The sequence below is a fragment of the Pistacia vera genome, unplaced genomic scaffold (genome assembly GCF_008641045.1).
Source record: "Pistacia vera cultivar Batoury unplaced genomic scaffold, PisVer_v2 Contig1178, whole genome shotgun sequence".
NCBI classification, from domain to species: Eukaryota; Viridiplantae; Streptophyta; class Magnoliopsida; order Sapindales; family Anacardiaceae; genus Pistacia; species Pistacia vera.
In genome coordinates, this window is record NW_022195224.1 from 15,183 (window position 1) to 38,633 (window position 23,451).

At 35.6% G+C, this 23,451-nt stretch overlaps 1 protein-coding gene across 1 annotated transcript; it reads right to left on the minus strand.

The window, feature by feature from the left end:
• Positions 1 to 1,203: 1,203 nt before the first annotated feature.
• Positions 1,204 to 16,322, minus strand: LOC116108491 (protein HUA2-LIKE 2-like). Its single transcript, XM_031394739.1, has 16 exons — positions 15,880 to 16,322; positions 15,093 to 15,169; positions 9,367 to 11,457; positions 8,454 to 8,925; positions 7,634 to 7,742; positions 7,412 to 7,524; positions 7,135 to 7,322; positions 6,613 to 7,048; positions 6,055 to 6,499; positions 5,780 to 5,959; positions 3,636 to 3,706; positions 3,466 to 3,542; positions 3,310 to 3,371; positions 2,776 to 2,894; positions 1,630 to 1,797; positions 1,204 to 1,517 (listed from the first exon to the last, which is right to left on the minus strand). The coding sequence occupies exons 1-16, from the start codon at positions 16,000 to 16,002 to the stop codon at positions 1,485 to 1,487; spliced, it is 4,764 nt and encodes a 1,587-aa protein (XP_031250599.1). The 5' UTR covers positions 16,003 to 16,322; the 3' UTR covers positions 1,204 to 1,484.
• Positions 16,323 to 23,451: the final 7,129 nt, after the last annotated feature.

The window sequence follows — 23,451 nt, forward strand, 5'->3', positions numbered from 1 at the left end:
ACACTTATCCAACCTCCTCTCTTTTATTCTAGGTTCCCACTCTAACTATCTCATCACACTCGTTGTACTAATGTGCCACCTGTCAATCCTTACCCTTTCCTTTATGCCCTTTTCTGTTATACCATTTGGTTATCGAGGGTCGATCAAAATATTTATCAAATTATCTTCCTGTCATTTATTTTAATACCTAACTTGATAATAAAGAAATTTTTATTATTTCAAAAACCTCAAAAAAAAAAAAATTTATTATTTAAGCAAAAGCTGAGGTGGAATCAATTGCAATCATGTATCCAAACTCCATAGGTTAAGGAACTGTTCTCTGACCTTCAGCTTCATATTAAGAAGCATTCATAGTAGGTCCTGCATTTTATCCATCAAGTCTATTTCTTCACTATTCAATTGGGTTCTTCATTTTGTGATGGATTAATCAGTAGCCCCACAGGCCTGAGAGCTCAAAGCCAGCCCAAAACTTGGTTTTAAAAATCATAATAAGGATTAGACATGGGCAAAGACCGGTCCCAATCGGGTCCGGGTTTGGACCCGATTGAGACTGGTCCTATTTGGGACTAGTCACTCATGGGCCTGAGACCCCATAAGAAATTTCAAGGCCTGGACCAGTCTTGGGCCAGTAGGACCGATCCCACAGGCCTGGAAAATTTTCTTCCACCCTCCAACTTTTTTTTATATTTGGTTAAATAAAATTATATAGGGGGATTAATGTAATTTTTAGGGGCCTAGAAAACATTTTGCACCCGTGGAGATTAGTAAATTTTATAAAATATCAATTTAACCTTTAATATTTTTGTCGGTTTCAAAATTACAGGGGGGTTTTAGATATTTTTTTGAAGACTTTTTTGAAAAAATTCCAAGGGGTTGTCCCAGGCCCGGGCCTTGGAGGAGGGCCCAATCTAGGGACCGGTCCCTCCTCCATGGGCCTGGTCCGGGTTTGGGACCAGGCTCGTAGGACCGATCCCAAATGCCCAGGTCTAAATTAAGGATAAAGAAAACGAAAAGGCAATCACATTTCTACATAGAAATCATTACAAGTTTTGTAGGCTTGAAAAAAGAGTACATCCTTTTTACCCCTTTTTTCAATCTTCCATCATTTCTTATCAACTAAAAAGAGAAAAATGGTGTCCCCTCTAATCTTTTAGTCATGGAAATTGCTGATATTGACCTTCACATGACTGCAGGCTGCTAATCTTTTACAAAACAAACAGTATATACACTATCACTTATTTCACCAGGCTAATATCTTTACAACCTCAGTGTACAAACAATTTGGAAGTTTATCAGTTATATTATACAGGAAATACACACTTGAACAAAAACAGAAGACAAGACAGGAATAAAACATAATATGTAAGGCAATACAAAAGCTACATCACTCACTTAACCAAAAAAATAAAAAAAAAAGTTACATCAGTCATCGGATAACTTATCAGGACTTCAACTGAATTTGATTAACCATAATCATATATTACTTAAACATTTCCCAGAGCTTTCTTTATGTCAGCCTGCATCAAGAAACCAAAGGCAAAAAGGAAGGCCAACATGAGTTATTTGAAAACCACGAAACGTGAGACAAATGTATTGATGTGAAGCACTCATGATGGAGACACACAGTACCTCAATTGCCATGGGAGGAGTTGTTGTGCCATAGCGACCAATGACATGCCCTTCCTTATCAACCAAAAACTTGGTAAAGTTCCACTTTATCCTGGACCCAAAGAATCCAGAAGAATTTGCTTTGAGAAATTTGTAGACAGGTGCAGTAGTTGGACCATTGACACGTACCTAAATATAAGATGATAGAGCATCAGTTATCAATTACAATTAGCACTGAACATCATCAACTAACTTCTGCAATCAAGGCCAGAATATCCAAAAAGACACAAACACCAGCTCAACTTTCAAAGAAAAAACATGGTGATGTGAGAAACCATCGACATATTTGAAACTACATAAACTGATAAAACATAGTGAAAGATCTATAATAACAACCAATTTAATAATGTTCGACTTTGAATGAGTATTCTTCACTATAGGTGAACATCAACCAGAAAGAATTAAGTTGAAGAGACATGTCTGATTTTCTGGATTTAACCACAAAATTAATCATTAAAAACCATGAAAGAAAACCGTAAAGGAAAACCATAAAGCCGAACCATTAACTAGAATGAATTTGTGACACATTAGACAGCATCAATGCCAAACAAATTTAGAAACTGAAATTCATACCTAATTCTTAATATGTTAGGCATTATGTTTCAAGCTGGTTATTGAGGTGATTTTGCATAAGAGAAAAGCCTCAATATCTGAGCCAAAGCTACATGAGATGGATCATATTCTTTTCATACCCATTATGCCTATTCTTCTATCTATTACAATTGTGATTGTTTCTAAAGTCCAAGAGTTTCTTTTTATTTTTTCCATTTTCTGTTGGACTTGAAGATGTCATTGCACACTTTAAACGACACAAAATTTACAAACACTACCAAGTTTAAATTATTCACATCGAGCACCAGGAGGAGTTAACACTTATAACTGTTAGCATAATACAGTAGTAGCAAAGACAATGGTTCACAATGAAAACTAAACCAACCTCTCCATGCAAAGAGTTTCCGTAATTAGATCATTCACATTTAGCAAATACACTAAGATACCACTTCCAAAAAGGCTAAATTGACTCAGTTTAGTAAAGGCAACACCGAGAAAAAAAATGCCATGATAATGATACAGATAAATTACCAATCTTCATAATAACAAATTTACCTTTTGAAAAATTGGATATTCAGCCTTGTATCTTGTACACGCAAATTCTTGAGCCTCCTCGCTCGACCCAGGCTCCTGCTTCAAAAATTGGTTGCATGGAAATGCCAAGACTTCAAAACCTGAAATCATCCAATAAAATTTAAATTCTCAAGTCCCTGAAAAAAGAACATTTATACAAAAATCAGAAAAGAAACATATATTTGCAACATACAAACACCTAAATTTTGTGTTGATGAGTACAACATCAAAGCAGAGATACTCTTGTACAATTTTTTAACATAGAAGAAATTTAAAAAAAAAATTAATTGTATATATATGTAACGTACTATTTCATGCATGAGTTTTCCTTCAAGTAGGCCAAAGAAAAAACCCAGATAAACAAAACAAAACAAAATTTACAGTAGCACATCCACTGATAGGTGACAATAAGCAAAATAACTAATCTGGTTTTATCACAAATAAAGAAAGTAAAATAGAATTTTGCACTTGAAACATGTAACATTAAAAGATATAAGAAGAAAAAAAAGAAGGAACCTTTATCCTTGTATTTGTTATAGAGATCAGTCAACTGGGTGTAATTCGAATCCGTAAAGCCACTGTTCGAAACGGCAAAAAGAAGAGTAAAAAAAAAAGCAGAAATCGAGCCCGAAACCAGAAGCAGACAAAAAGAAGAGAGGGGAAAAAGAATACCATTTGGAGGCAACGTTGACAACAAGAAGGACCTTCCCTTTGTAAATGCTGAGGTCCACGTCTTTGCCTCTGCTATCCTGTTCAAAACCCAAATGATTCAACACAAAGAAATGATAATGGTACAGTAAAGAAACAGAGAATTGAAGCAAAAAAAGAACCAAAAAGAAAACCTTGACAGTGAACTCGTGGATTGATTTCTGTGGAACTGAAGGAGAAGCTCCCATCTGGGTATCAGATGCAACTATTTTTTAGCTTCTTCGCTTTCTTTTCCTCTTCTATCTTTTGGAGGTTCAACGTTTATGGCTTTATGCAACAGGCATTTGATTTTCTTATTAATTTATTACTTTTTTTTTTTCTTTTTTTATTGTTTTGTTTTATAAATTAGTTAAAAGGACCTTTTATCAATTACGAGCCGTTCGATTTCAATTCATCAGTCGTTTAAAATATTGAGTAACTAACTTTTACCACCCAAGGTTTCCCTTACTAACATTTCGACCCAAAAAATTTCAAAATACCACTTTCCCCCCCCAAAGTTTATAATGCTTTAATACCCAAAATACACTTCACTTTCTTAGCCAGCATTTGGCGAGTTACCAAGAGTCAGGGTAAGATGGGTTTTGTAGAGTGGAGGCCAGTGGATTGAATGGTGATGACCGATTGAATATTCGTCACTGGAATTAGTCTGAAATCAACTGAGAACAGGAAACCCTAGCTTTATAATGATTAGTAATCGACAAGAAATCAAATGCCAAAGTAAGAGAGGCTTTTTATAAAAGAGACTGTAGTTTCAAATTATAGTGACGAAGAGAATTTCCGCCGCCATGATGGGCTTTAGATAGTGATGGAACATTAACTTTGGGTGGAAAAGTGCTATTTTGAAACTTTTTGGATTACAAATGTCCAAGGCAAAGTTTGAGTGGGACAAAGTTATTTTCTCTTCAGATGTTTAATCAAAACTGAACATATATTAATTTTTTGGTTTATGTGCTGTTATTACGTGAATGATCTGCCTACACAAAATAAACATTATACCAATATAAATCTTGTTTTTTGTTGAAAAGAAATATAACATATTTTAGTTAAGGACTAGTTGGCGTTGAACTGTAAAAGGAGCCTTTTTTGTATCCAAATTGAACAATCTAACAACTCTCTGCACATTTTTAGCAATATTCTTTCCCTCTTCAACAAGCCCCACCATGTGACAAATGAAATAAATACAATACCATACCACACCATACATTATTTTAGGTCTTTAAAGTCCAGTTAACTTCCCCACAACCTTATCAAAACTCTCATGGACCCAATTATTATTATTTCCAGTGATCAATACTCCAGGATCATACCATCCACAGACTATTTTATCAGATAGATACTTGTATTTTGCAGCATCAAAATACAATAAATTGCTCAAATTGAAAAATAAATAAGATATAACATTGACTTTATATATTTATATATATCAGTTTAGAAGCCACCGATTCTAAATTCGCGTAGAAAATTTTTCCATTGTAACAAAAAATGTGGAACTAAAGTAGTTCCATCATATGCCTAGTTGATAAGTGTTCCTATAAAGGCTTCCAACAAGTAAATTACACTAAAAATTGTAAAAGGAATGAGATAATTCTAGAATTGATATAGTTACATCTCCAACTCTCCTCTACAATGACCATGACTATCTTTCTTACCACCCTTCTGCTTTGGCAGATGAGTTGATAAAATACATATATACAGTCCCAGCATGTCAACGTGCTCGTCTCCTGAGCCTCTCTCATCTGAAGTTTTGTTCCTTGGTGCGATGATGAGGCTTGGCCCAGGAATTGACTCACTCTTTTTGAACAAGCCGCAGAACCCAGATCAAAATTGGGACAAACCTAACAAATACAAACCATAAAAATTCTTTGATAAGAAAAAGCCCTAATTCCTTTGTACTAGACAACTGTTATCGAAAACTTTTGATTGCCAATTTCAATTCTATGCCTGAATCATCCAACAACCCTAATTGCAATTGTTAAAATATCGTACCAATGCTTATAGTGTAATAATATTTGTTCATCTCGGCCGCCAACTGCCTGGAGCTGAAACACACACACAAAAAAAAAAAAAAAAAGCCCTTCAGCCACTAAAATTTTGTTTAGCAACCTAACATATAATGCTAACAGGGGCAGCGTGATGGCTGATCCAGTCATTGCGAATTTTAATGATATTGCAAGAACAATGCATAGAACGGATATCTAAGTAAGAAATCTCAAAGAGAGAGAACAAACAACATTTTCTGTTTTCTTTCAAAAGATAATCTACTAATAATTTTACATACCTCTTATTCCCACTGGTACAGGACCTCCAGAAGGTGGTCTAATGGGTAAAGAGCTCCTGTGATTCATTCCCCGGGGAGGATATGCCCACCCTTGGTGTGGCATTCTTGTTGGCTCACACGGGGGACCAACATATGAACCAGGTCCATATGATTCTTTGGGTTTGTCATGGTATCTTGGACCTGGATGAAAAGGAAAAGAACAGCATTAGCAATGCCACCAGAGAATACCAGAGTTAAAAATAATATATCCCCAACTCACTGCTAAATATCCTCACCAGAAAAAGAGGGAGCGGGAAACCTCCAATTCTCTTGGAGTTCATATGGGGCCGATTTCATTCTATCATGGTTATTGTAATAGTTTCCACCATCATGTGGCAAAGAATGGTATCTATGTGAGTGGGAAGGGGGTGGGGGCTCCCTCCTAGATTTAACATTCTGGCCCGACTGAACATACGAGAACTGATTTGATGGTGGAGCATGAGGTGGCAATGGAGGGTACGGCTTGTGATGGAACCTTGGGCTATCAGCTTGTTGAACATTGTTCGACGGGCATACAGGATAACTGCCAAAAGAGCTAGTAGAGTCAGACATCTGCATCGGCATCTGATGATCCCGACAATCAGAAGCATGATAAAGAACTGCATTTGTGGGCATTGATGGATTCATTCCTGGTGCAACTGACTGCTGGGCTACAGATTGTCTCACATCATTTTGCATATTCTGCAAATGTTAGCCAAAACCAAAAAGAAATAGTAAATAAATACATCCCACTTCTTTCAAACTACTACTGACTAAGAAAAAATTTTAAATATTCAAACGAGCATAGAACGTACATGCATGCTTGCTCCATTAGAGTAAGGTTCAGACATTGCACATGGGGGAAGGGGAGGAGGAGGTGGTGGTGGAGGAGGCGGTGGAGACGATGGCAATGGTGGTGATGAAGGAGGCACATCTTGTGGGAGGGGAGGGACAAAGGGCGCTGACTGATCAAGTGATGTCAGTGCAGTATTGATTTCAGCACTGTTATTGGTTGAAACCATCTCCATGTCACAAGGGGGGGCCACATCCTCCATTTCAAGTTCACCATCAACGTCTTCCAATATATGTCTATGCTTCTCAATGACAGGGACTGTAACCTGCTCATCAGGGGTTTCAGATTTATGTTCAGGAGTGACAGCCTCAAAACTCCCTCCATCAGAATCACTTCCTTCATCTTCATCCTTCAGCATACGGGGCATACAAAATCCAGGAAGCTGAAAACTCGAATTGCTGTGACAACAGGAATGTCCAATAAATAATAATGTCTAAATAGTTTAAATTGATCTATACTATGAAAAAATTCAATAAAGTCATACCTTCCATATTCATCAACAAGCATACCCTCCATATCTCTAATAGGATCATCTAAAGCCCTTTCTGTTCTTGCTGAACGACGAGAATACGCACCAGCAGAAGATGAACAACTAAATGAATCCAGTTCTCGCATATGGTGACGAATAACTGATTCTGGAAGTATTCTTCTTTCCAGCCAAAGCCTCAAAACCTACACAAAAGAAATGATGGTAAGAAATAACCAAAAGAGAAGACAATTATTAAACTACAAAAATACATTGGAAATATTCCTCCACGTGCCTTTAAACATTGCCTACGATTTTCCAGAGCAGTATTCCCAGGAGGAGCAGCAGCTGCCAGTAAGCGTGGCAGCACAACCTGAATAGCTGAAGGGTATATACCACCAACATCACCTGAATATTTTAAGTATAAACACAACCATAAACCCCACAAGCAATCAATTTGATTTAAACCATCATAAATTAAGGCAACTGCACTATAACGACACTGCAGGCACATTACCTCTCAAACCTCGAGAGCACTGAGTTATAGAATCCACAAGGAAGAACAAATCCACCCTTTTGTGTAAGCTAGACTCGCTCTCCAAGTTTCGAACTAGAATTTCCACCACCTAATTAAATCGGGAAGAAAAATAACACATAATTAAATTTAGGATTTAATGGATATCAAGTATCAACATTCGAAAACCACCAAAAAAAAAAAAAAAAATTCGACATTTCAGAGTAGTCAAACTTCATATAAATGTAAAACAACAAAATCAATATTTTCTTCAGCCCATTGGTAAAGTTCTTTTGGAAAATTAAAAGAATGCTTTAAAATAAAAGAGCAGGATGAGGGCCAAAAAACACCGGTGAGAAATATAAAAATCTTACAAAGACCCAACGGAAAATATCATCACTACATTCAAATACCACAAAACTTCTGAAAATCTTTCCTTATTTCTATTTGTGAATAATTCTGTTTGCATATCAGCAACAATCATCCATTGTGACTTGGTGAATCATTACCAAAATTCACAAGATTCAAACGCCACTAATGATCCATAAATTCACTCTCAGCATCAATGAGAAAAAAGAAAAAAAAGAAAGAAGAAAGAAGAAATACCCACTCACAATTCATAAACTTGCTCTCAGCATAACAAAAAACAAAAGTATATGCAGAACTTTCATTCTACAGATAAAAATCTGGACCACCATGTGTTTAAAGTCCTATGATGATATAAGCAAACCATAATACTCTTCCCATTAACCATGTAAAAATCTACAGTGTTATGAGGTAAAGAAATGAAGCACGTCAAATAAGCCAAAAGGTCCTTTCCTACCTTCGCAGAAACACCAAACTTTGCACAGTCAATAGCTATGCGAGTTGCTCGACCAATACTCTCCTTCGTCCTTGTTAATGACCCAAGCACAGCCTCAAAAGAAGTAAGAGCAGCATGTGCTTCTGAATAATTACTCCACTTCCCCACAGATTTTGTTCTTTCAGTTATGGATGTATCAATGTTTACCTCTTCATCAGCAACTGGAGCACCCAAATTTTTCTTTTGCTGTGAATGAACATGGGGACTACAACAGGTATTGTTTTGAACAACATTTGCACTTTCTGATGTAGGTATATGACAAAGTGAGGTATTGGAAGGAGAAACCCGTGCAGGAGAATCCACACCATCAACCGGAGATGAAGTTACTTGGACGTCAGAGACAACCTTTTCAACCAAACGATCATCAGAAATGGAAACCAAACCTTTATCCTCCTGACTTTCTTTATTTTTGACCTCTTCTGTAATGCCACGCCTAAGACAAAAACGTAGAATGGATATTGAAATTTAGAATAAAATGTACTAAGATATTTCCTCCAACAGTAACAAAATAAGGAACAAGAAACGGAATCAAGAAAATGGTTTGTCTGCAAAAAACAAGAAACACAATCAAAACAATGCTTTGTCTGTACAGATCTCACAAAGGCTGTAATTTGCAACTTGGTAAAAATTTTCATCTTAATTGTTCACTATTTGAATAATTCTTCCATTACTGTTCTATTATTTGAGGCAAGAATTGAGCACGTAATATTTTCATAACCATTGTGAAAAGGTGCTATGAATATATACAGTATCTACTTTACTGAGGCACATGAATTTCATCTCTTAACTTTAGAAGAAGAAAAGATACTTTCTGGAGCCAATAGTAAAATAATTTTGGTTATTCAGAGAATAAACCAGACTAACATCAACTTACATTCCATTAATTTGGCAGTTGTCATCAATTTGAGACCTCGATGACTGGTTGTTACCACAACCAGTTGCCTCCAAATTGTACTGATGCGCATCTGCACCAATCTTAGGTGAAATCTTAGCACTTTCATCAGCCCCTGACACAGGATCCAGACTTGACTCATTTTCTACAGTATCAAGCTCTTTCTCAACATTTTCAGCTCTAAAATCTCTCAACTCAGGATTCTCAGCATTTCCTTCATCCTTAGAAGGCAACAACTGATCAGACGATTCTTGGGCCTGTCTTCTGCCAGGACTAGGCAAAATATGTTCCAGCGTTTGTGCTTGAACCACAGTCTGGATGGTATGCATAGCCAAAGGTGACACTATAGGATCTTTGCCGTCAACATTGGTCATAGGCCCTACATCTTTGCCCAATTGATGTTTTTCGCTCTTAGAACTCTTGATGAGTAGATCAGAACTCTGAGCTTCTCCAGAAGATTTGGTACACCCCTCGAAAACTCTGGGATTTGTGCCAGAACAGAAACCAGAAGCACCATTGTCAGCAGAGTCTGCACAGTGCAGTCCCAAACCAGTCCCTTCTTTGCTTTCAATAGTCTCATTAGAACATCCTGTTAAGGATTCGACAAATAACACATCAATAGACGGGTTTATTGTTGATGATGACTCAATGCATGCTTGACCTTCTTCAGCAGCATTAGCTGACATCGCTTCCAGTGCACGATGAAGGCGTTTAGACGGAGGTAGAGCAGCTTCACCATCAGCAGAACAGCCAAACGATTGGTTTTTTGTACCTTTCCAAAGCTGTGGCCTATTTCCTACAATTTCAGTGCAGTCCTTCAAAGGTGATACATTCTCCGGAGATCCCTTCACTGCAGAAGGATCCCTATCAACCAAACTGTTATCATCATGATTTGAAGAGGGGCTGGTTTGCCCTAACATATTAAAAGTGACATCCTTGAAAGGTTTTTCTTCAGTCTGCAAAGAATTTATCAAACTGTCTGCAGAGGATTGTTTGCCCATTCTAACCCTGGCTCGTTTCACTAATGGAAGGTGTTCATCTCCATCTTCTTTTGAAAGGCTTTCATTCAAATTGCCACCATCATTTTGTGAAATATGGCAATTATTCGTCCCTGTGTCAGCTTCCATGTCAATTCTTGCAGAAGGATCAACTGCATCACTAGTACTTCGCTTTCGATTTGGTTTTCTTTTCTTCTTAAAGAAAACAGCCTTAATTTGGAAATCAAGCCCTTTGCTCAACTCAACATCTTCCTCCAAACACTCAACAACAGTCTCTGAATGTTCAACTTTACAACCAGAATCCACAGTGCTGCCTTCATTCAGACTAAAGGCATCAGATTCAACTGTTACAATTTCAGAACCATTGTCCTCAATGCTACCATTTGATATATAAGCAAATGAATCCACATCATCACATTCAGAAGCATCAGGTGATTTTTTGGCTCGTTTATTCCTTCTTAAGGATCCATCTCTAGTAACATTGGCAGATATGTCCCCTACATTCTTCCCCTCATCATTATATGGCATCGTAAAATTCTGGAATCTACAGGGTTCAACCCTTGATGAGCTTCTTGACCTTCGCGCTGAAAGTACCTTTCTCTGTGTATTTTGAAATGGCAAGCCTCCAGATCTTTTTCTTGAAGTGTAGGTGGTTAAAACAGGTGTTTCTTTAACTGCCAAATTATCAGCAGGTTGTTCTGCTACGGCCTCTTTATCAGACATTACATCTAATGGTCCAGCAGCTGGAGCATTCTCAGATGGAAGACTTGGATTGTCAGCAGCTGTAGTAGAATTTGAAGGTTTCGATTGTGAATCAAGTGTTGCTTCAGAAGCTTCTGTTCGGTCCTTCAATCCAAAGTGGGCAGATGAGTCCGCTGAATTCCCACCATTCGCCAAAGTGCCATCGTCACCAGAATTGGAATCAACCTGGTCCTGTTTTTTTGATTTCTCATAACTATCTATAATTTCCTGCACTGCACGAACAAAATCTGCACCCCTTCCCTGGCGTTTGACCAAAAGAGATTGTTTCTTTTCTTCAGTAAATGCTTCAACATCAGCAGGATTGCAGAAGGCTCTGTATAACAAAGTACCCATTCAAATAAGATCACTTACCATTTTCTTCAATCTAGTTCCTAGGAAATGCACTTGGAGACAAAATAACATAAAATGGGCCGAAATCAAAGAAAACAACCAATACCAAACTCCATTTCACCCTCATCCAGAAGACAAACTGATAGGAACCCACTCCAATAACTCAACAATTTCAAGATAAAAGGTTAAGAGGACAAACAGACAACCCTCACCAAGTAGACAAAGTTCATGTGCAACAGAAAAAAGAAAAACATTTAATTCATTTTATACAAGTGCAATGGAACACTTCCAACATTTCTATGGAAAGATTACTGGTTTGAATGCCATGAGATGACATGTTTCATATGAAAAAGAATACTTGTTTTCAACATGAATCTACAATTAACTCAATCACCATATAAAAAATGCACAACTAGCGTAGACACATACGCATGTGCAACACATACTTGCTAAAAGAACAAATTATACAATGAAACACTTCCATCATTTCTATGTAATGATTAATGGTTTGAATGCCATGTGATGACATGTTTCAAACAAAAATGAATATAAATTTTCAACATGGATCTTGAATAAACTGTAATCCCCATATAAAACAATGCACAAGTGGCGTAGACACATATGAATGTTCAACACATAGTTGCTAAATTAACAACTGGTACAAAAGGCAAATATCACATATCTCCTCCCAGTATGGTGCGTATATAAACATATTAGCAGACTCAAATCATTTGAAAAATATCAAAAATTCCAAGGTCTAACAAATTGCAAGTTGGATTTCTGAAAAGAATTTAAACAAATCAAGAAGGTTCCTAAGAAATTTCAACCATTACAAGGAAAGTTTATAAAAAAAATTTAAGATTTAGGTTTACCCCTATTTAAGGGATACTATAAGGAGATCAAAAATCACTTGTTTCACATGAAGGGGGGAAAAAAAAACCATTGCCATACAGGTCTTGATTTAACCAATCACTAAACCCCACAACACAAGCAGCACAAAACAGACACCCCTGCTCGTTAATGCATGCACATAAAATGTCCATGCAACACACACTTGGTTAACAAACAATTTATAAATACTAATAACTATCTACAAACAACTTCATGTCACTTCTATCATAACCATAATGCTGCATAAAAGGAAGACCTTAAGGGTTTTTTCTTCAACATTCTACTTACTTCAAAAGAACCCCAAGACAGATAAACAAGAAACATACTTTTCTTCTTCATCAAGGGCTTCTAACTAATATACTTGATATAAAAGACCATCAATAATATCCTTCAAAAAGAACATTATCTGGAAGAACTAAAAGGCCAACTAGCACATAAATGGAATTATAGTATATATTTACATAAATCAAATTTATCATTGACCATGAACAACCCATAGTCCTAGTATGATATCAAGTTTTTTTCGTAGTCTCCAAAAATCTATTCAATGAAATTTTTCCACAGCTTCATAAACGTGTTTACACAAATAATTTCATAAAGAACAGTTTTAAATCCTCGAGATTCAGTGTTCTGACCAGAAAAAGGATCCCAGGTAAAGGATAAATGCATGTAAATGAAATACACAATCGCAGCTATGAGCAAAAACTGAACCCAAAGTCTCTGGACCTCAAAAACCGAGAACATAAACTGTGGCCTTAATAGCCATCATATTCCAAAACAGGCCAAGCTTCAAACGAAACCTATAGAAAGTTCAACAACACTCTAGCTCAAGTTTTGGCCATCAGTTTCAAAATACAAAAGAGCCAATTGACCAAGCATATTTCCTTCAAGTAACTGATAAATATATCAACTCGAGAAGCATAACTTTCAATTGTGCAAAAAAATAAAAATAAGAACTTACTGATTTGTTTGCATTAGCCTTGTGATAATTATCAATAAATTTATCATTTACTCATTCATTCTCTAGACCCTTGCAGTTCATCAAGAGATAATGAGATATAAAAAAGACCACAGTTCCATTCGATTAATCTGCATTCAATTTCAAAATAACACACTTTGATAGGCACAAAAAGTATCTATAACACCATATGATGACTATCCCCACATAGGACTGATAAATTATCTTCCTCAAACTCTTGGCCCAAGACTTCTCAAACAAGTTCTAAGTCACATCAAACTCCAAAGTTTATTTATTTACAATTTGCAAGGTATTAGGGGGAAACCCTTTTCGTATTGTTTTAAACAAAATAATTCAAACTAAAGCTTCTCTTAGATGCAAGTGTATTACAGTTACAGTTTAATTTAAAAAAAAAAGAAAAAAAGAAAGAAATACTATATCGCCATATTATCACACATCTATTATATCTTACTTAACATATCTTACTTAACATTGTTGTTTTAACATGGCTAGGGCGCAAGATGAACACTTCCTAATCTCAACACTCCAATAAGCCAACCAACATAATGTTATTTGCCACAAACAAAAAAGGCATTCCATAAATTTAATGATACAACAGCTCAAAGGAGATCTTAAACCTAATACTGCAAGTCTGCAACCAAAGAGATTTGCAAAACAGCTCAACCATATTTATATATATATTAGTACACTGAAATTGTGATCACAAAAGTTTTAGCAACTCTTATTGGTATCATCGCCAACCCAATATCCCAACCTGCCTAAGCAGATACATCTTAGGAATTGCACGCTTTAACTCTTCAAATCTTTCAAGCAATACACAAGATGAGGCAAAAGTTTAGCTATGTACTAGCAGCTTGAATTCGCACTAAAGATACATACTAACAGATGTTCATCTTCATAAATTTTAACCACTCATTGTTTGAAGATCTATAATTAATGAGAACATATTTATATATCCAATGAGCCTAAAATTCTGAAAGACAATACTCACATAGTCACATGTAGTACCAAAGCATGATAATCACATATAATTATACCATACCACAATCTACATGCTGAAGTACAAAACAACCACTCGAAACAAGTTTATAAAAATATTCAGACACAAATCTGCTACAAAGCAGACTGAAGAAATGCCCACAGTTTGGTCATACCTTCACTTTGAACAAGAAAAAAACATGTAATTGACACTTAGCTTAAGAATTACTGGTGGATAGGGTAACAAACAAACAAATTCATCCCTCTCAAAATACACTAATCTATCACCACCCTTTTTTCAATGGTCAGTGGCGACAAAAGAACAACCAAACATTGAATTTATCATCATTAGGTCAACATCATCAAATGTATAACAAACAATAATTGAAATAAAAGTGGTGATAAAATAATAATTAAATCACTAAAAAAAATTCACATCAGTCAGACTAGCCAACGTTAAGACGCATCAGGAAATTAGTCACTTTGAATAATCTTGCGTTGTCCGCTCAATCAACTTAATAACCATGCCCTTCCTATAACAACATGTGTCATTAATTCAATATCACCATATATATATATATATATATATATATATATACACACAATTGTCAATCAGTCAACTGAAAACACAAAATAAAGTACAAACATAAGAATGCATCACCAGATAACTAAGCAATATGTTAAATCATAAAACACACAAAATATCATCCACACTCATACTGAAAAACAATCTAAACAAAATTAACCAAAACATTGTCAAGAGCACTCACATTTGCTGAGTTCCAAAGAAGTACACCAGTACTTTCTTCCAATCTGCTGAATAGCCCCACTTCTCAGGCTCACTTACCTGCCATCGGAAACCAACACATTAACCCAAATGAAAACCAATGCATAAAGCCCGATACCCAACAAAACAAATATAATCAAAAATTAAAAATAAAAAGAAAGAAACAAAGGTGTCTGCAAGACTTGGTTAAATTCAGATGTAAGTACTAATCATTAAAAAAAAAAATGCTACCCCTAGGTAGTTAAAGCATTTCAACATCATAAAATTCACTCTTCTACATTATATTCAACACGCTGCTTCAACCTAAACAAGATAAAAGAATCAATTTCTCCAAAATGTCTCATGTTAATGAAAATAACAAAAGGATTTGTAACATTAGTCTTCTGATAAGTGCGCAAGGGATAGTGACATAAAAAATTACTCCTTTTTTTTTTAATTACGAAGGGAAAACCCAAGAATCCCTCTTTAAGCTTATCTATCAATTAACAACACACCTCCCATCAAATCACATGCAAATAACATCATCAAGAATTATTATAAGTAATAAACACCCAATAAACTCTTGACTATAGCTCCACGAGCAGCCCCAATTAACAAAACCAACAAAAAGCACCAACCCGCCGAGTGCCCACCAAGAGCACTAAACAAACCACATAAAATCCAACTCAAATCATATACTACAACTGCCAAATCTCTAAAAAAAAAAACGAGACTTTTCTATTTCTTCGAATTAATCATACGCATATACAGAAAAAGGGAGCGGTGCATACCGTGGCAGGCCAAGCAGGGAAGCCTTTAACTTTGGCGAGGACAAGATCGCCGACCTTCCATTGACGGCGAGCGGCGGCTGCGGCCGCGGCTTTGCCGGCACCTTTTCTCCGACTGGGCGCCATCGGAGGCTCAAACGACGAAATTGTATCAGGACAAGCGAGTCAAAGCTAGTAAAGAAAACACAAACTGAGAAATACGCCAAAACGGCTCGCGGGTAGGAGCTCTTTGGCAGTGACTAGGGTTATCCAGGCACGATTTGGCTATAAAATTAGCAGGCATTGAAACGCAGCAATCAGTGGAAGAGAAAGTGAGTAATTAAATTGAAAACCCTAATTTTGAAGGAGCGAGGGAGCAAGCGAGAGTGAGTTCGTCTGTGTGTAATTTTGGGAGTTATTATGGAAGAAGGCTCTTCACACACAAAACAGAAGAGACAGATATTGAAATTGTTTGGTGAAAGATGTCTAAACTGTGCCGCTAGTGTGTAGGTTAACATTAAAGTGTTGTGTGCTAACGTGCGCTTGCTTTAAATTAAATTTGATTTGTTTTATCTTTTATCTTTATTTTTCCCCCGTTTAAAAGTTTTATCCCAAATTAATTATTTTTATTAAAGTTTGTAACATACAGTATTATAATTAAAGAAATTTTATAAGTATCTCACACTCGTGTATTTGATCTAATGGTTAATGTTATATGTTCTCCTTGAACAATTAGATGTTTGATATCTAATATCTATTTTTAGTTAATTAAAATTATTTAGAGAAAGAAACTTTCAAAATTATTAGAGTTCCAAAAAATATTTATATGATAACATTTGGATTATTATAATTTTTTTTTTTTTTTTTGGCCCTTTTTTAAGTGTAATGGGTTGCTTAAATTAACCTGGACAACATTTTTTCTCCAATAAAAGAGTCACTTATTATGTGGGATAAAATAATTTGAATTTTTTCGTATACTAAAGAACGAAAAGGCTACCTAAATCTTAACATGAAGATTTGTGACCAAATTCAAAATTTATTTATTTAGAAACATAATATTTGAACAAATTTGTATGTATTGAGATCGTATGCCTGACACTCATTCTACCACTAAAGTTACACAAGAGTGTGTCCAAATTTGTAATTTATGGATGATATATTTTTACTATATCATAATTCTAATTTTTCAAATTTTAAATTAATAATTTATAATTTTAACATTAAAAATGTGTACAAATATTTTTTTTAATACTTTATTAAAAAAAAAAGAAAATCTTTTAGAACTTGGATACACGTGATCTACCAACCAACTGTGATATATGTGTGTGTATATATATGTCATCATTAACCATTCATACCTAAGACCATGCTCTAGTGGAGTGGGCTGAGCTTTGAATTAGTTTTGCACTGACAGGCAGCGGAGCATGGCTGGGCTGGGCTGGGTTGGGTCCATGGTGGATACATTTTAAGAGCCCGTCCAGGTTAAAAAGGGTCAAGTTCTCCATCTGGTCCATGCCCGGGCAAATTCATGGACGATTGATGTTTGGGCCAGGTTTAGTTTGAATTTCACCCAATTTTCAAAACCCATTAAAAATCCTCCTCAAATTATTAAAAACCCCTATGTATCAGGAGGTTTTCAATAATTATAGGGGAGTTTTTGATGATTTTCAAAAGGTTTGGATGCGCTCAAATGAGTTGCAAAGATATATGAAATAAGCCCATATTGTGTATATATTATCATATTATAAGATCCGGTTTCATAAATAAATATTGATGTATTATATTTTTTTTTCCTAAAATCTAGTTAGAGACCACCCTAATGGGTCCGGTGACAATTAATGCTTATAGAAGAGTTAACAACTTTTTCCCACCCCAATAATGGCTTAATAACATTTTCTTACCCACATACTTTTAAAATATCACTTTACTACCCAATTTATATTCCGGTAGTAATCAGAGAGCAAATTCGGTCCAAACTATTATGACTTTAAAAAAAAAGAGGTCGATGAGTCTTTTGGTAGTTGAGAACTTTTTCCCACCCCAATAATGGCTTAATAACATTTTCTTACCCATAAACTTTTAAAATATCACTTTACTACCCAATTTATATTCCGGTAGTGATCAGAGAGCAAATTCGGTCCAAACTGTTATGACGTTTAAAAAAAGGAGGCCAATAAGTCTTTTGGTAGTTGGGATTGATCAAAATTTAATTTAGGAGGGATGACTGTGTAAATCCTAATTGTTCGATTGTCAACGATTGGCAAGGTCATTGAGAATAGGGTTTAAGGGGTTTTGGTAGTGATGATTAGAGAAGAGAATAATGATAGTATGAGGTTGTAATGGTGTCGGAATCGGAGACGGAATATAAATTTAGATAATAAAATAATATTTTAAATGTTTATGGGTGGAAAAGTGTTAATAAAACATTATTTTAGTGGGAAAAAATGGTTGACTCCTAATAGAATTGTAGCATGTGGGAATTGGAAAAGTGGACGGCACCACAATTCCGACTCCAAAGAGGAAATATTCAAAAAACGCGTCGCAAGAAGTCAACAAATTCCTACCCCATCTTCATTCCAAACTCCCTTATTCTTTTAACCAAATCCCTCCCTTTTCCTTTCTCTTCCAAAACTCTACTCGAAACTCTCATCTTCAACTCCAAATGGCTGTTTCGCGCCTTCCACATTCCCTCAACTTACCCCACACAAACACAAATAATCATAACCTACCGGTTTCAAGGGTCTCTCTGTCATCGCCGGCGACTGCCAACACAAGCTACACAATTTACCCGGCAAAACACTTCCAACGAATCTTCACCAAGAACAAGCCCTTTCACAATCACACGGTGTCCACAGATTTCCCATCTCTCTGGAAAACAATAATATTCCCAAACGAACTGATCGCGGACGACCGAGTCTTGATCGAAGAATACGCTGAGGAGAAGAATGGCGCGAGCGAGCAAGTGAAGACAGAAGAAGAAGACGTTATTGCGAGTCTTGTTAACAGATTGATGGCGGTGGTGGAGAAGATGAGAGAGCGGGAGATGCAGAAGTTCCTGAGCAAAGTGAACAAGGAATTATCATACGAGGATAGCGTTATTCTAGCTGAGGAAACGAGTAAGGAGATTGTTAATAAATTCTTGGAGAAGCCAATCGCATATTTGAGAAATAACGATGGACGTACTATAGAGCAGAAGTTGAAGGATTTTAGTTTCCTAATCGGTGTTCTTGAAAACTCATGCCCGGCAAATCAAAGATAATTTTCTTTTCATTAATTTTTGCGGTTTTGTAAAATTTATAGTGTGAGGTATCTACAATTCAGTAATCCATTCTTTGATTTATTAAAACATGATTCAACTTGTTTAAACTATTTATGACATTCTTTGCAAATCTTCTTCCTCCGTTAAAAGGTGTTACAAGTATTTGTAAATAATAGGGTTTACATTACGAGTTCAATAAAACTTTTTTATGGTGATAATGTTGAGATCAATTAAATTTATTAATATAAAAATGTTATAATTTAATAGAGGTATAGTTACATAAATCATTGTTTTGATTTCTTATTTATAATTGATGTTTTAGTTGTATTAGAATTTCAATTCATTGTTTTAGTAGTACTAGGATAGTATGGAAATGAACATCAAAGAGTCAAATTAAAATTAAGTGATCAGATTTGATAATTTCACTACAATAATCAAATAGATATTAATGTCTTCCTCAATAATCCAATGAACAACAAATCATGTATATTTTAATTGAAAAAGAAATTATTATTGACATTAGACAAGAAGAGGAATTAGATAATATTAAGGATGATAGTACAAAATACCAAAAAATTCATGTCAAAAAGCTCTAAACATGTTTGAGGGCTAGAAATATTTTGGCTTCAACAAGAAGGTATCCATGCTAGTGGCTTATTATGTACCCGCAAGATAAAAGATGTGGTAACAACTCTAAAATATAAATCATTATCCCAAACAATTTTAGATAAATATTTTATTTCATCTTAAACCTTTAAGGTAATATAACATATATTTTTTGTAATGTGCATATAACTAGTACTATGTAGAGATAAGTTCCTTAAGACGAGACTTAGAAAAATTATAATTTATTACAATATGAAATTTATTCTTATTTATAGCTAATCCAAGTTGGGATCAGAAGTTTTTATGACTACATGGAGATTATTCCTATATAGAGTATCACTATAAAGAGATTCTACTGTATTTGTAAATAATAGGATTTTAAAATTAATTTTAATAATTTAATACAAAGATAAATTTTATTAAAAAGTTGAGCTTCTTTAATTATTCAATTAGTGTGGTGCCAATAGATCTACTCAATTTTAATATCGTAATTAACGGATATCAGTGCTATAGCGTAACAAGGAAACTTGAAGGAGAGCAAAACTGCACGACCAGAAGATACTAAAGCCAGAGCAAAAACCCAAGCTGAAACAAAAGCTTCCAGCAGACCTTTCCAAAAATAACCAACATCACAAAAACACCCCATGCAGTTAGGGGTGTAAACGAGTCGAGCCGAGCCGAACTTTTAGCTTATTGAGTTCAGCTCGTTTATAACAGTGTCGAGCTCGAGCTCGAGCTCGAGCTTGGCAAGCCTCAAAACAGTTGAGCTCGAGCCGGCTCGCGAGCTCGCTATTGTGTTATTTCAAATTTGCACTTTGGGGGGGAAACTATCATTTTTTAAAACTTTTTTCATTGGAAAATATCGGTTTAATACCTAATAGTTTAAAAAATTATCAAAACACCCTGTGAAGTGTACAATGCTTAATCGAGCCGAGCCAGGCTCGCGAGCCCACGAACCGAGCTTCACTGTGTTCGAGCTCGACTTGGTTAACGAACCGAGTTCGAGTCGAGTCGAACCGAGCCTTATCGAGCCAAGCTCTAAACGAGCTTTTACCGAGCGCGAGCCGGCTCGGCTCGTTTACAGTCCTACCTGCAGTGTAAACACCAACACAGAAACCCGTCTGCAACACCCACAAACTACAGCAGCTAGCAACCACTAAAAAACCTTTTTACATAAGAAAACAAACCAGAATCATCTTGCTGCTTAATCAAACACCAACAAATAAACTCCAGCCACTGCAGATAGCCCATAACAGACTGTACCAACAGCAGATGGACAACAAAATTCCATCTCACTCAAGTACCCAACTACAAGGTCATCAACCATATTAAGAGAAATTTACAAAGAGACCATATGTTCATCCGACTGAAGCCAACCAAAATTCCACAAAGACACCTGCTTGGCCCCCCACTCAAATAGATTCAATCCTCTGAATATAGAACTCACAAGAGAAACAAGTCTTATATATTGATTTTGAGTTATAAACTTTACATATTTGGATTAAGTGCTACATATAATGCCCATATGGTATTACGCTTTGTTTGTGTTGATTTCCATGGATTTTTTGTTAGACTATGATCGGGACACTTCAAGTGAAAAGTCTGAAATACGAGAGGAAATTTTCCAAAATTCCAGTATAAAACTTCTTTTTAGGGAATCTTCCTCATAATATTTTGATTTGTAAGGTATATATAGCCAGATTGTATAAAAATTTAATTAATGCGGGTTCAAAAGACAATTGGTGGGCCTATTTAGCATTAATGGAACTCTCATTTCTTCTTTTTATCTTTTCCTGGTTATCAACTAATCAACTAAACTACCTTTAGTTTAGGTAATTGGACGATTCCCTTGAGTGTATTATTCAAAAAATTTAAAAAATTATAAGTTTGAATCTTTATAACTACTAATAAGGGATAATAATTAAAGATTAATTTAGTCGTTAATTACAAGGTCTCAAGAAACTAATTGAGACACACACAAACTAGTCTGTATATATAAAAAAAATAAAAAATAAAAAAAAACTCACCAACTCTTAAACCAAAAAGACCCTAAACATTGGTGAATATGAATCTGAATATTGGTGAATTGAATTATATCTGGTAATTGATTTTCTTTTATCTTTTCTGGAGCAGACATGAGAAGCTAGAAATTTAAAATTTGATTGTAAAACTCGAAAAGGGTCTCATGCATATGATGGTTCATTGCTAGAAACAATTTAATCTAATACGTACGATCACTCATTTTAACTAAAAATGGAGCTACAGGGTCATGATAAGAAGGCATTTAACAGCATGGTTTCCTGGCCCAGCTCGACCGGGAACCAGTAGCTAGATCGGGTCGGTTCATATAAAAAATCAGAATTAACATTTGACCCACTTCCACCTGCGATTGGACCGGTTTTTGTCGATGAATCACTGGTCTAACCAGTATTAATCGGGCCTGTTACATTAAAATATAAAAAAATAATTAATTTTTTTTTATTATCATTGTTAAAAATTAAAATCTGAATTTTTTTTATTTTTTATTTTTATTTTTTTGCTAACATCACAGTCCAACCTGCAGGTTGAATCGTTTGACTCGTTAAACCTGAAACCCAATGGCTTGACCGGGTTTTCTCCCGAGTTGGGTTTTAAAACCTTGAATAGCAGTACACACATGGGTTGGGGTCGGACTATTTTCTCCCTGGAAGGGCACAAGGCGCACGAAAGTGTCATCTAAAAAGTCCCAACTATTTCGAGCACATTTCTTGCACGCCTCGTAAATTAAAAGTTGTAGGGATATAAAGTCTATCACTAACAAAACACTATAGAAGAATAAAATCAAGTTTAGAAAAATATTTAAAAAAATTATTTCTGAGATATGTTCTTATCAAACGACAGACTACTGCTGCACCTGATTCACATTCTATGTTTTTGATATTGAAACCTGGAGATCGGAGAAAAAAATCTAAGCAGATTTCTCAAGAAGTGCGACACGTGTAAAGTATATACAGTAACACACCCCGTACGACACCAACCACACCAAAACGACAAAAAGCATCTAAGATTCTAACAGACATCCGCTAATGGTGGTTCATCACTCTCTGCAAACGGGCCACGTATCCGAACAAATCAGAATGAAATTACGTGTATACCTCCACGTGTCTTGTCAATATTGATATGGATACTCACTTCAGTGCTAACCCTATCACCTACGGGGAAGATGCTTGTCTTTTGACACGTTAAAGGACACGCGTCAAACGTTGTCGCTTTGTTTGACTTGTTGATTGTGCACCTTCGAATCATCATTAGCCAGACTACGCCTTGTCTCCAGCTCAATGACAAACCAACTTTAATCAACGAAATTACCAAAAAAACCACGGTGAGCTGCTCTAAATTAACGTTTTGAGTAACGGCCTTGTTGTCCCAAAGTGGAAAGTTGGTAAGAGAATAATATTATATTTTTTAGTTTCAATAATTCTCGAATAAACTATTCGTCAGCCTTTAGCTTTTAGCTCTTTTCCTTTTTGAGTTTTTGTTCCATACCCTCAGCACGTGGTGACACATATGCAAACAACTTTATACAAATTAACAAATTGCTAACTTACACGCGTAAACTCCTGGTGATACCACGTTCTCAGACATTATTTGTTGTGAGATTAAAGGATACTTATGATGGATATTGTATAATTTCGCACACTTCACCGGACTCACACACGTAGAATCACTGATATTTTCGAGCCACCAAAAAG